Here is a 14,429-nt window from a genome sequence, read left to right as displayed (position 1 = left end):
ATCCTGCGCCCCATGGGCTCCTTCCTGCCCCCCAGAACAAATCCTGCCCCCCCATGGGCTCCTTCCTGCCCCCCACAACGGATCCTGCGCCCCACGGGCTCCTTCCTGCCCCCCATGGGCTCCTTCCTGCCCCCCACAATGGATCCTGCGCCCCACGGGCTCCTTCCTGCCCCCCATGGGCTCCTTCCTGCCCCCCAGAACAGATCCTGCCCCCCATAGGCTCCTTCCTGCCCCCTTTAGGCTGCTTCCTGCCCCCCAGAATGGATCCAGCCCCCCATGGGCTCCTTCCTGCCCCCCACAATGGATCCTGCGCCCCATGGGCTCCTTCCTGCCCCCCAGAACAGATCCTGCCCCCCATGGGCTCCTTCCTGCCCCCCATAGGCTCCTGCCCCCCATGGGCTCCTTCCTGCCCCCTTTAGGCTCCTTCCTGCCCCCCACAACGGATCCTGCGCCCCACGGGTTCCTTCCTGCCCCCCACGGGCTCCTTCCTGCCCCCCATAGGCTCCTTCCTGCCCCCCACGGGCTCCTTCCTGCCCCCCACAACAGATCCTGCCCCCTTTAGGCTGCTTCCTGCCCCCCACAACGGATCCTGCCCCCCACGGGCTCCTTCCTGCCCCCCATGGGCTCCTTCCTGCCCCCCAGAACAGATCCTGCCCCCCATAGGCTCCTTCCTGCCCCCTTTAGGCTGCTTCCTGCCCCCCAGAATGGATCCAGCCCCCCATGGGCTCCTTCCTGCCCCCCACAATGGATCCTGCGCCCCATGGGCTCCTTCCTGCCCCCCAGAACAGATCCTGCCCCCCATGGGCTCCTTCCTGCCCCCCATAGGCTCCTGCCCCCCATGGGCTCCTTCCTGCCCCCTTTAGGCTCCTTCCTGCCCCCCACAACGGATCCTGCGCCCCACGGGTTCCTTCCTGCCCCCCACGGGCTCCTTCCTGCCCCCCATAGGCTCCTTCCTGCGCCCCACGGGCTCCTTCCTGCCCCCCACAACAGATCCTGCCCCCTTTAGGCTGCTTCCTGCCCCCCACAACGGATCCTGCCCCCCACGGGCTCCTTCCTGCCCCCCATAGGCTCCTTCCTGCCCCCTTTAGGCTCCTTCCTGACCCCCAGAACAGATCCTGCCCCCCATGGGCTCCTTCCTGCCCCCCACAACGGATCCTGCCCCCCAGGGGCTCCTTCCTGCCCCCCACAACAGATCCTGCCCCCCACAGGCTCCTTCCTGCCCCCCATAGGCTCCTTCCTGCCCCCCATGGGCTCCTTCCTGCCCCCCACAACGGATCCTGCGCCCCACGGGCTCCTTCCTGCCCCCCAGAACAGATCCTGCCCCCCATAGGCTCCTTCCTGCCCCCCATGGGCTCCTTCCTGCCCCCCACAACGGATCCTGCGCCCCACGGGCTCCTTCCTGCCCCCCAGAACAGATCCTGCCCCCCATAGGCTCCTTCCTGCCCCCCATGGGCTCCTTCCTGCCCCCCACAATGGATCCTGCGCCCCATGGGCTCCTTCCTGCCCCCCACAACAGATCCTGCCCCCCATGGGCTCCTTCCTGCCCCCCACAACGGATCCTGCCCCCCACAGGCTCCTTCCTGCCCCCCATGGGCTCCTTCCTGCCCCCCACGGGCTCCTTCCTGCCCCCCAGAACAGATCCTGCCCCCTTTAGGCTGCTTCCTGCCCCCCACAACGGATCCTGCACCCCACGGGCTCCTTCCTGCCCCCCATAGGCTCCTTCCTGCCCCCTTTAGGCTCCTTCCTGACCCCCAGAACAGATCCTGCCCCCCATAGGCTCCTTCCTGCCCCCTTTAGGCTGCTTCCTGCCCCCCACAACGGATCCTGCCCCCCATGGGCTCCTTCCTGCCCCCCACAACGGATCCTGCGCCCCACGGGCTCCTTCCTGCCCCCCATAGGCTCCTTCCTGCCCCCTTTAGGCTGCTTCCTGCCCCCCAGAATAGATCCAGCCCCCCACGGGCTCCTTCCTGCCCCCCATGGGCTCCTTCCTGCCCCCCACAACGGATCCTGCCCCCCATGGGCTCCTTCCTGCCCCCCACAACGGATCCTGCCCCCCATGGGCTCCTTCCTGCCCCCCACGGGCTCCTTCCTGCCCCCCAGAACAGATCCTGCCCCCCACGGGCTCCTTCCTGCCCCCCAGAACGGATCCTGCCCCCCTTGGGCTGCTTCCTGCCCCCCAGAACGGATCCTGCCCCCCATGGGCTCCTTCCTGCCCCCCATATCGATTCCTGCCCCCCATAACAGATCCTGACCCCCATGTTTGTTCCTGCCCCCCCCATGTTGGTTCCTGCCCCCCATTATGGCTCCCACAACCCCCACTTGGTTCCCTTTGGGTTGGTTCCTGCCCCCCCATGTCAGTTCCTGCCCCCCCATGTCAGTTCCTGCCCCCCATGATGGCTGCTGCCCCCCCCACCTGCTTCCCTTTGGGCTGCTTCCACCCCCCATGTTTGTTCCCACCCCCCACAACGGCTCCTGCCCCCCATGTGCTGATTCCTTCCCCCAGTGTGCTGCTTCCTGCCCCCCATGTTGTATTCTGCTCCCCATGTGTTGGTTAGTTCCTGCCCCCCATGTTGCCTCCTGCCCCCCATGTTGCCTCCTGCCCCCCATGCAGTCCTGGTGCCGTCTCTCAGGGTCCCTTCTCCCCATTGTGGACGCAGTTATGGCGGTGCCTTCGGGTGACCCCAAACGAGGAGGAGCCACCAAACGCTGTGGGGCGCAGTGAGCACCGTGGCAGAGCTCAGGGCCTCGGGGGGGGTCCGGGCGGTGGCTGGAGGGGGGGCAGCCCAGGGCTGTGGGGGGGGCTGCGAGGAGTCTTCCAGCCCAACCGTCCTGTGCTTCTGTGACCTTCAAGGACCCTTCCATCCCAACCACCCCATGGCTCTATAAGCTCTAAGGACCCTCCCCAACCACCCCATGGCTCTTTGACCTTTTAGGACCCTTCCATCCCAACCACCCCGAGGTCCTATGATGTTGATCTGTTATCTTCAAGGACCCTCCCATCCCAACCATCCTGTGGTTCCATGATCTTCAAGCTCCCTTCCAATCCAGCTATTAGATGACTTCCATCCCAACCACCCCATGGCTCTTTGACCTTTTAGGACCCTCCCAACCCAATCATCCTGTAGATTTATGATCTCAAAAGACCCCTCCAACCCAATCATTTGATGACCTTTCAGGACCCTCCCAACCCAAACTAACCATCCCATGACTCTATGACCCTTCAGGACCCTTCCAACCCAACCACCCCATGGCTCTACGACCTTTCAGGACCCTTCCAACCCAACCATCCTGGGGTTCTGTGATCTTTCAGGACCCTTCTGACCCAACCATCCTATGGTTCTGTGACCTTTCAGGACCCTTCCAACCCAACCACCCCATGCCTCTATGACTTTTTACAACCCTCCCAACCCAACCCAACCCAACCCAACCACCCCATGGCTCCACGACCTTCCAGGACCCTCTTAACTCAACCATCCCATGGCTCTATGACCTTTCAGGACCCTCTCAATCCAACCATCCTGAATATTCATGATCTTGAAAGACTCCTCCAAGCCAGTTTTTTTTATCACCCTTCAAGATCCTCCCAACCCAACCGTCCCATTGCTCTACGACCTTTCAGGACCCTTCCAACTCAACCATCCCATGGCTCTACGACCTTTCAGGACCCTTCCAACCCAGCCACCCCATGCCTCTATGACTTTTTACAACCCTCCCAACCCAACCCAACCATCCCATGGCTCTACGACCTTTCAGGACCCTTATGACCTTTCAGGACCCTCCCAACCCAACTACCCCCCAACTCTATAACCTTTCAGGACCCTTCCAACCCAACCATCCCTTGGCTCTACGACCTTTCAGGACCCTCCCAACCCAACCTCCCCCCAGCTCTATGACCTTTCAGGACCCTCCCAACCCAACTACATCCCATGGCTCTACGACCTTTCAGGACCCTCCCAACCCAACTACCCCCCAACTCTATGAGCTTTCAGGACCCTCCCAACCCAACTACCCCCCAACTCTATGACCTTTCAGGACCCTCCCAACCCAACCTCTCCCCAACTCTATGACTTTTCAGGACCCTCCCAACCCAACTACCCCCCAACTCTACGACCTTTCAGGACCCTCCCAACCCAACCTCCCCCCAGCTGTATGACCTTTCAGGACCCTCCCAACCCAACTACATCCCATGGCTCTACGACCTTTCAGGACCCTCCCAACCCAACTACCCCCCAACTCTATAACCTTTCAGGACCCTTCCAACCCAACCATCCCTTGGCTCTACGACCTTTCAGGACCCTCCCAACCCAACCTCCCCCCAGCTCTATGACCTTTCAGGACCCTCCCAACCCAACTACATCCCATGGCTCTACGACCTTTCAGGACCCTCCCAACCCAACTACCCCCCAACTCTATGAGCTTTCAGGACCCTCCCAACCCAACTACCCCCCAACTCTATGACCTTTCAGGACCCTCCCAACCCAACCTCTCCCCAACTCTATGACTTTTCAGGACCCTCCCAACCCAACTACCCCCCAACTCTACGACCTTTCAGGACCCTCCCAACCCAACCTCCCCCCAGCTGTATGACCTTTCAGGACCCTCCCAACCCAACTACCCCCCAACTCTATGACCTTTCAGGACCCTCCCAACCCAACTACATCCCATGGCTCTACGACCTTCCAGGACCCTCTCAACTCAACCATCCCATGGCTCTACGACCTTTCAGGACCCTCCCAACCCAACTACCCCCCAACTCTATGACCTTTCAGGACCCTTCCAACCCAACCATCCCTTGGCTCTATGACCTTTCAGGACCCTCCCAACCCAACTACCCCCCAACTCTATGACCTTTCAGAACCCTCCCAACCCAACTACCCCCCAACTCTATGACCTTTCAAGACCCTCCCAACCCAACCTCCCCCCAACTCTACGACCTTTCAGAACCCTCCCAACCCAACTACCCCCCCAACTCTATGACCTTTCAGGACCCTCCCAACCCAACTACCCCCCAACTCTACGACCTTTCAGGACCCTCCCAACCCAACCTCCCCCCAGCTGTATGACCTTGCAGGACCCTCCCAACCCAACCATCCCTTGGCTCTATGACCTTTCAGGACCCTCCCAACCCAACATCCCCCCAGCTGTATGACCTTTCAGGACCCTCCCAACCCAACTACATCCCATGGCTCTACGACCTTTCAGGACCCTCCTAACCCAACCATCCCATGGCTCTACAACCTTTCAGGACCCTCCCAACCCAACTACCCCCCAACTCTACGACCTTTCAGGACCCTCCCAACCCAACTACCCCCCAACTCTATGACCTTTCAGGACCCTCCCAACCCAACCATCCCATGGCTCTACGACCTTTCAGGACCCTCCCAACCCAACCTCCCCCCAGCTGTATGACCTTTCAGGTCCCTCCCAACCCAACCTCCCCCCAACTCTACGACCTTTCAGGACCCTCCCAGCCCAACCTCCCCCCAACTCTACGACCTTTCAGGACCCTCCCAACCCAACATCCCCCCAGCTGTATGACCTTTCAGGACCCTCCCAACCCAACTACCTCCCAACTCTACGACCTTTCAGGACCCTCCCAACCCAACCTCCCCCCAGCTGTATGACCTTTCAGGACCCTCCCAACCCAACTACCCCCCAACTCTACGACCTTTCAGGACCCTCCCAACCCAACCTCCCCCCAGCTGTATGACCTTGCAGGACCCTCCCAACCCAACCATCCCTTGGCTCTATGACCTTTCAGGACCCTCCCAACCCAACATCCCCCCAGCTGTATGACCTTTCAGGACCCTCCCAACCCAACTACATCCCATGGCTCTACGACCTTTCAGGACCCTCCTAACCCAACCATCCCATGGCTCTACAACCTTTCAGGACCCTCCCAACCCAACTACCCCCCAACTCTACGACCTTTCAGGACCCTCCCAACCCAACTACCCCCCAACTCTATGACCTTTCAGGACCCTCCCAACCCAACCATCCCATGGCTCTACGACCTTTCAGGACCCTCCCAACCCAACCTCCCCCCAGCTGTATGACCTTTCAGGTCCCTCCCAACCCAACCTCCCCCCAACTCTACGACCTTTCAGGACCCTCCCAGCCCAACCTCCCCCCAACTCTACGACCTTTCAGGACCCTCCCAACCCAACATCCCCCCAGCTGTATGACCTTTCAGGACCCTCCCAACCCAACTACCTCCCAACTCTACGACCTTTCAGGACCCTCCCAACCCAACCTCCCCCCAGCTGTATGACCTTTCAGGACCCTCCCAACCCAACCATCCCATGGCTCTATGACCTTTCAGGACCCTCCCAACCCAACCTCCCCCCAGCTCTATGACCTTGCAGGACCCTCCCAACCCAACTACATCCCATGGCTCTACGACCTTGCAGGACCCTCTCAACTCAACCATCCCATGGCTCTACGACCTTTCAGGACCCTCCCAACCCAACTATCCCCCAACTCTATGACCTTTCAGGACCCTCCCAACCCAACCATCCCTTGGCTCTACGACCTTTCAGGACCCTCCCAACCCAACCTCCCCCCAGCTGTATGACCTTTCAGGACCCTCCCAACCCAACATCCCCCCAACTCTACAACCTTTCAGGACCCTCCCAACCCAACCTCCCCCCAGCTGTATGACCTTGCAGGACGTGCTCACCAGGTACGCGACGAAGGCCAGGTAGATGACGCTGAGGATGGCTGCGCCGACGTAGAGTCCCACGTGGTTCAGCGCCATGACGTAGGCCACCACGAAGTACATGTTAATGCTGCACACCAGGAGGATGACCGCACCGCCGCCGATCTTCCAGAACCTGCCAGCACTGTGGGCTGAGCACGGACCCCCCCCGGACCCCCCCTCAGACCCCTTCGGACCCCCCCCCAACCCCCCACTGTACTCACAGCCCATTGGCGAAGTCGTTCATGACGCTGGGCAGGCTGGTGAAGGTCAGCACTGGGATGAGGGCGAATGGGAGCTGAGATGGAAGGAGGAGGGGTGAGGAGGGGAGTGGGCTCCGGGCGTCCCCTGAGGGTGTGATTAGGGGGGGGGGGGGACTTCTCCCCAATGGGAAACGTGTGGGGCCGTGGAGAGGTGTGGGTTGGGCTGGGGGACAGCGTGACCATGGAGCACAGGGAGGCATCCCCATGGATGTCATCACCCCACATCCAACCACAGCCACTCCTCCTTTGTCTTACAGCCATTCCCCCCCCCATCCCATCACCGTGCCCAGGTGACAAGTGTATTCCCGTCCCCTCCTCTGCCTTACAGCCATTCCCCCCCATGTCCCATCACTCCCCTCCTCTGCCTTACAGCCATTCCCCCCCATCCCATCACCCCACGTCAGGCTGACAAATGCATTCCCATCCCCTTCTCCACATCGCAGCCATTCCCCCCATCCCATCACCGTGCATCCATGTGACAATTGCATTCCCATCCCCCCCTTTTTGTCTTACAGCCATCCCCCCCCCATCCCATCACCCCACGTCAGGATGACGAGCGGATTCCCATCCCCTCCTCTGCATTGCGGTGGTTCCCCCTCATCCCATCACTGTGCATCTGGGTGACAAATGCATTCCTGCCCCCTCCCTCACATCACAGCTGCCCCCCCCCCCCTCATCCCATCAATGCAGGAGTGCATTCCTGCCCCCTCCTCCACGCTACACCCATTCCCCCCCATCCCATCACTCCCTGTGGGGCTGAAAAGTGCATTCCCATCCCCTCCTCCACATCACGGCCATCCCCCCCATCCCATCGCTGCGACAAGCAGACCCCCACCGTGGGCTCCCACAGGGACAGAGCAGAGGCAGCCAACCCCCCCCCCCCACACACACACCCCACTGATGGAAGCCAGGACCGGGGCAGCCTTCCCCCCCAGCCCCACTTTGCAGGAAGGAATCCCGAAGGATGCACTGCAGACCCCCCACCCCCCCACTGCAGCACAGTGCGACTGGGGGGGCTGCAGGCCCTGCCCCACCTGCAGGCTCATGAGCACGTTGAGGAAGTCGTTCATCCCCGTCAGGTGCTCCACGTCCTGGAAGATGGCCACGAAGAGGGTGGGGGTGATGGCGATGGAGCGCGTCAGCAGCACGCGGGCAAAGCGAGACCAGCGCAGGTTGAGGAAGCCCTGCAGGAGGAGAGGGGTGCTGACAACGTGGGGAGGGGGGAAAGAAGGGGGGGTGGGGAACGGCGAGCAGAGGGGGGAACGTAAGGGGAGAAGAGAGCACAGAGGGAGGAAGAGAGAGCAGAAGAGGGGGGAGGAAAGGCAGGAGAGGAGCAGAGCGGGAGAGGGGGAGAGGAGATAGAAGTGAGGTAAAAGAGAAGAAGAGCTGAGAGGAGGATGAGGAGATACGGAGAGAGAGAAGAGAGGCAGAGGAGGACGCGGATGGGGTACGGGGAGGAGGGGGAGAGCAGAAGGGGGAAAGAAGGGATAAAACCCGGAGAGGAGGGAGGGGAGGATACAGGAGAGACCAAAGAGCAGAAGAGGGAAAGAGGATAACGGAAATACAGAAGAGGCGATGGGAGGATGAGGAGATGAAGGTAAGGATGAAGAGCAGCAGAGGAGAACGCAGATGGGGAAGATGGAGAAGAGCAGAAAAGAAAGGAAATAGCCCAGAAAGAGGAGGAGAAAAGGAGAAGAGAGGATACAGGGAAGGCAAAAGAGGAGCAGAGTGGAAGAAGAGAGGGGAAGGAAGAAGTAAGGCAGGAGGGGAGGAGAACCCACAGGGAGATGAGGAGATACAGACAGAGAGAAGAGCAGCAGAGGACACAGATGGGGCTGATGGAGGAGGAGGGGAGGGAGAGGAGAGGGGAGGGGAGGGGAGGGGAGGGGAGGGGAGGGGAGGGGAGGGGAGGGGAGGGGAGGGGAGGGGAGGGGAGGGGAGGGGAGGGGAGGGGAGGGAAGGGAAGGGAAGGGAAGGGAAGGGAAGGGAAGGGAAGGGAAGGGAAGGGAAGGGAAGGGAAGGGAAGGGAAGGGAAGGGAAGGGAAGGGAAGGGAAGGGAAGGGAAGGGAAGGGAAGGGAAGGGAAGGGAAGGGAAGGGAAGGGAAGGGAAGGGAAGGGAAGGGAAGGGAAGGGAAGGGAAGGGAAGGGAAGGGAAGGGAAGGGAAGGGAAGGGAAGGGAAGGGAAGGGAAGGGAAGGGAAGGGAAGGGAAGGGAAGGGAAGGGAAGGGAAGGGAAGGGAAGGGAAGGGAAGGGAAGGGAAGGGAAGGGAAGGGAAGGGAAGGGAAGGGAAGGGAAGGGAAGAGAAGAGAAGAGAAGAGAAGAGAAGAGAAGAGAAGAGAAGAGAAGAGAAGAGAAGAGAAGAGAAGAGAAGAGAAGAGAAGAGAAGAGAAGAGAAGAGAGAAGAGGATGCGGGAATGCCAGAAGAGGAGCAGAGAGGAAAGGAGATGCAGAACAGACAGCAGAGGGGAGGAAAAGAGGAGAGGAAAAGGTTCAGAGGGAAAAGCAGCAGCGGAGGGGGGGGACGCAGAGGGGGGCGGTGCGGACCTCCATGACGAACTGCCCTGAGTACGTCCCGGTCATGGTGGAGCTCTGCCCGGCCGCCAGGATCCCAATGGCCCAAATGTAGAGAGCAGCCGGGCCGAAGTAACAGCCCAGCACTGCGCCCTGCAACAGACAGAGCTGGAGGCCACCGACACCTGGCCTTCCAGGACCCTCCCATCCAACCATTCCATAGCACCGTGACCTTCCAGGACCCTTCCTACCCAACCATCCTATAGCTCTGTGATCTTCCAGGACCCTCCCATCCAACCATCCTATAGCTCTGTGACCTTCCAGGACCCTCCCATCCAACCATCCTGTAGCTCTGTGACCTTCCAGGACCCTCCCATCCAACCATCCCATAACTCTGTGACCTTCCAGGACCCTCCCATCCAACCATCCCATAGCTCTGTGATCTTCCAGGACCCTCCCATCCAACCATCCTGTAGCTCTGTGACCTTCCAGGACCCTCCCTTCCAACCATCCCATAGCTCTGTGATCTTCCAGGACCCTCCCATCCAACCATCCTGTAGCTCTGTGACCTTCCAGGACCCTCCCTTCCAACCATCCCATAGCTCTGTGATCTTCCAGGACCCTCCCATCCAACCATCCCATAGCTCTGTGACCTTCCAGGACCCTCCCATGCAACCATCCCATAGCTCTATGACCTTCCAGGACCCTCCCATCCAACCATCCCATAGCTCTGTGACCTTCCAGGACCCTCCCATCCAACCATCCCATAGCTCTGTGACCTTCCAGGACCCTCCCATCCAACCATCCCATAGCTCTGTGACCTTCCAGGACCCTTCCAATCCAACCACCCTGTAGCTCTGTGACCTTCCAGGACCCTCCCATCCAACCATCCCATAGCTCTGTGACCTTCCAGGACCCTCCCATCCAACCATCCTATAGCCCTGCAACCTTCAAGGACCCTCCCATGCAACCATCCCATAGCTCTGTGACCTTCCAGGACCCTCCCATCCAACCATCCCATAGCTCTGTGACCTTCCAGGACCCTCCCTTCCAACCATCCTATAGCTCTGACCAGGACCCTTCCAATCCAACCACCCTGTAGCTCTGTGACCTTCCAGGACCCTCCCATCCAACCATCCCATAGCTCTGTGACCTTCCAGGACCCTCCCGTGCAACCATCCTATAGCTCTGTGACCTTCCAGGACCCTTCCATCCAACCGTCCTATAGCTCTATGACCTTCCAGGACCCTTCCAACCCAACCACCCCATTGTTCACTGATCTGTAAGGACACCTTCATCCCAACAATCCCATGGCTCAGCCACCTTTTAGGCCCTTCCAATCAACCATCCCATAGTTTGTGATCTTCAAAGACCCTTCCAGCTATCAGAGCTGGGGGTGTTATCAGTTGGGGGCTGTGCTATATCAGTTGGGGGCTGTTATCAGCTGGGGCTGTTATCAGAGCTGGGGGCTGTGCTATCAAAACTGGGGCTGTGCTATATCAGCTGGGGGCTGTGCTATCAGCTGGAGGCTGTGCTATCAGCTGAGGGCTGTGTTATCAGAACTGGGGGCTGTGCTATCAGCTGAGGGCTGTTATCAGAACTGGGGGCTGTGCTATCAGAACTGGGGGCTGTTATCAGAGCTGGGGGCTGTGCTATCAGAGCAGGGGCTATTATCAGCTGGGGGCTGTGCTATCAGAGCTGGGGGCTGTGCTATATCAGCTGGGGGCTGTGCTATCAGCTGGGGGCTGTTATCAGAACTGGGGGCTGTGCTATCAGAGCAGGGGCTATTATCAGAGCTGGGGGCTGTTATCAGCTGGGGGCCGTTATCAGCTGGGGGCTGTGCTATATCAGCTGGGGGCTGTGCTATATCAGCTGGGGGCTGTGCTATCAGAGCAGGGGGCTGTGCTATCAGAGTACGGGGCTGTGCTATCAGCTGGGGGCTGTGCTATCAGAGCAGGGGCTGTTATCAGTTGGGGGCTGTGCTATATCAGCTGGGGGCTGTGCTATCAGAGCAGGGGCTGTGCTATCAGAGCAGGGGGCTGTGCTATATCAGCCGGGGGCTGTGCTATCAGTTGAGGGCTGTGCTATCAGCTGGGGGCTGTGCTATCAGAGCAGGGGCTGTGCTATCAGAGTAGGGGGCTGTGCTATATCAGCTGGGGGCTGTGCTATCAGAACTGGGGGCTGTGCTATCAGAGCAGGGGCTATTATCAGAGCTGGGGGCTGTTATCAGCTGGGGGCCGTTGTTATCAGCTGGGGGCCGTTATCAGCTGGGGGCTGTGCTATTAGAGCAGGGGCTGTGCTATCAGCTGGGGGCCGTTGTTATCAGCTGGGGGCCGTTATCAGCTGGGGGCCGTTGTTATCAGCAGGCACAGCGCTCTCAGCAGCCCTCACCCCTTTGTAGATGTCCACCTCCAGCGTGGCGTTGTCGCTCGGGAACAGCGCTGCGTGGGCACTGCTGGCGTTGGCGCACACCTCGTGCTGCAACGAGACCCCGAGCGCTGCTGGGGGGCAGCGGGGGACCCCCCCTCCGTCCTCCCAGCTCAGCCCAACGCCCCCCCGACCCCTCCCAGCCCCCCCCCCCGACTCACCACATCCGCGTTGGTTTTGCCGTAGAACGCCTCGGCGAAGACGGAGACGACGAAGACGTTGATGATGAAGGAGACGAAGAGCGCAATGCACGACTCGGCAAAGAAGTATTTGTTGGCATCGCGCACCTCCCGCGGGTTGGAGCGGTTCACCTGGCGGGACTGCGGGGGGGGGCAACGGGAATGCATCCGTGGGGGGCGTGGAGTGGGGGGGCACGGAGTGGGGGGGCTCACTGGGGGGGGACAGAGTGGGGGTGCTCAATGGGGGTGCAGAGTTTGGGGGTGCAAAGTATGGGGGTGCATAATGAGTGTGCACAGAGTGGGGGTGTTCAATGTGGGCGCAGAGTTTGGGGGTGCAGAGTTTGGGGGTGCAGAGTATGGGGGTGCAAAGTATGGGGGTGCAGAAAGTGGGGGTGCAGAGTGTGGGTGTGCAAAGTATGGGGGTGCATAATGAGTGTGCACAGAGTGGGGGTGCTCAATGAGGGTGCACAGAGTGGGGGTGCTCAATGGGGGCGCAGAGTTTGGGGGTGCAGAGTGTGGGGGTGCATAATGAGGGTGCACAAAGTGGGGGTGCAGAGTGTGGGGGTGCTCAATGAGGGGGCACAAAGTGGGGGTGCTCAATGGGGGCACGGAGTTTGGGGGTGCATAATGAGGGTGGAACAGAGTGGGGGTGCAGAGTTTCGGGGTGCACAGAGTGGGGGTGCAGAGTTTGGAGATGCACAGAGTGGGGGTGCAAAGTGTGGGGGTGCATAATGAGGGTGGCACAGAGTGGGGGTGCTCAATGGGGGGGACAGAGTGGGGGTGCTCAATGGGGGTGCAGAGTTTGGGTGTGCAAAGTATGGGGGTGCATAATGAGTGTGCACAGAGTGGGGGTCCTCAATGAGGGTGCACAGAGTGGGGGTGCAAAGTGTGGGGATGCAAGGAGTTTGAAGGTGCAAGGTATGGGGGTGCACAGAGTGAGTGCACAGAGTGGGGGTGCTCAATGAGGGTGCACAGAGTGGGGGTGCAAAGTGTGGGGGTGCACAGAGTTTGAAGGGGCAAGGTATGGGGGTGCACAGAGTGGGGGTGCAGAGTTTGGGGGTGCACAGAGTGGGGATGCAGAGTTTGGGGGTGCATAATGAGCGTGCACAAATTGGGGGTGCTCAATGAGGGGGCACGGAGTGGGGGTGCAAAGTATGGGGGTGCAGAGTTTGGGGGTGCAAAGTGTGGGGGTGCATAATGAGCGTGCACAGAGTGGGCGTGCTCGATGAGGGTGCACAGAGTGGGGGTGCTCAATGGGGGTGCAGAGTTTGGGGGTGCACAGAGTGGGGGTGCATAATGAGGGTGGAACAGAGTGGGGGTGCAGAGTGTGGGGCTGCACAGAGTGGGGGTGCAGAGTGTGGGGGTGCATAATGAGGGTGCACAAAGTGGGGGTGCTCAATGAGGGGGGACAGAGTGGGGGTGCTCAATGGGGGCGCAGAGTTTGGGGGTGCAAGGTGTGGGGGTGCATAATGAGTGTGCACAGAGTGGGGGTGCAGAGTGTGGGGGTGCATAATGAGGGTGCACAAAGTGGGGGTGCAGAGTGTGGGGGTGCTCAATGAGGGGGCACAAAGTGGGGGTGCTCAATGAGGGTGCACAGAGTGGGGGTGCTCAATGAGGGGGCAGAGTTTGGGGGTGCAAAGTGTGGGGGTGCATAATGAGTGTGCACAAAGTGGGGGTGCTCAATGGGGGCGCAGAGTTTGGGGGTGCACAGAGTGGGGGTGCATAATGAGGGTGGAACAGAGTGGGGGTGCAGAGTGTGGAGGTGCATAATGAGGGTGGAACAGAGTGGGGGTGCTCAATGGGGGTGCAGAGTGTGGGGGTGCACAGAGTGGGGGTGCAAAGTGTGGGGGTGCATAACGAATGTGCACAGAGTGGGGGTGCTCAATGGGGGGGCAGAGTTTGGGGGTGCACAGAGTGGGGGTGCAGAGTGTGGGGGTGCATAATGAGTGTGCACAAATTGGGGGTGCTCGATGAGGGTGCACAGAGTGGGGGCGCAAAGTGTGGGGGTGCACAGAGTTTGAGGGTGCAGAGTTTGGGGTGCACAGAGTGGGGGTGCATAGAGTGAGGGTGCACGGAGTTTGAAGGTGCAAGGTATGGGGGTGCTCAATGAGGGTGCACAGAGTGGGAGTGCAGAGTTTGGGGGTGCACAGAGTGGGGGTGCAAAGTATGGGAGCGCATAGAGTGAATGCACAGAGTGGGGGTGCAGAGTCTGAGGGCGCACAGAGTGGGGGTGCAGAGTTTGGGGGTGCCCAGAGTGGGGGTGCAAAGTGTGGGGGTGCATAATGAGCCTGCACAAAGTGGGGGTGCTCAATGGGGGTGGCATAGAGTGGGGGTGCAAAGTGTGGGGGTGCA

The 14,429-nt window shown here is 60.3% G+C and overlaps 1 protein-coding gene across 4 annotated transcripts in view; it reads right to left on the bottom strand.

Moving 5' to 3' along the window:
* SLC11A2 (solute carrier family 11 (proton-coupled divalent metal ion transporters), member 2) overlaps positions 1–14,429 on the bottom strand; it is a 65,178-nt gene that overhangs the window by 15,397 nt on the left and 35,352 nt on the right. For all 4 annotated transcript variants that reach the window (NM_001128102.3, XM_046904962.1, NM_001396394.1 and 1 more), the window contains 6 exons: positions 12,060–12,218; positions 11,863–11,949; positions 9,505–9,624; positions 7,995–8,144; positions 6,922–6,995; positions 6,680–6,833 (listed from right to left, as the gene is read on the bottom strand). In NM_001128102.3, the coding sequence (NP_001121574.3) occupies positions 6,680–6,833; positions 6,922–6,995; positions 7,995–8,144; positions 9,505–9,624; positions 11,863–11,949; positions 12,060–12,218 (744 nt within the window). The remainder of the gene's footprint in view (positions 1–6,679; positions 6,834–6,921; positions 6,996–7,994; positions 8,145–9,504; positions 9,625–11,862; positions 11,950–12,059; positions 12,219–14,429) is intronic.

The sequence above is a fragment of the Gallus gallus genome, chromosome 34 (assembly GCF_016699485.2).
Source record: "Gallus gallus isolate bGalGal1 chromosome 34, bGalGal1.mat.broiler.GRCg7b, whole genome shotgun sequence".
Taxonomy (NCBI): Eukaryota; Metazoa; Chordata; class Aves; order Galliformes; family Phasianidae; genus Gallus; species Gallus gallus.
Note: the sequence above shows the minus strand (reverse complement) of the source record. Positions and strands in the feature narration are given on the sequence as shown.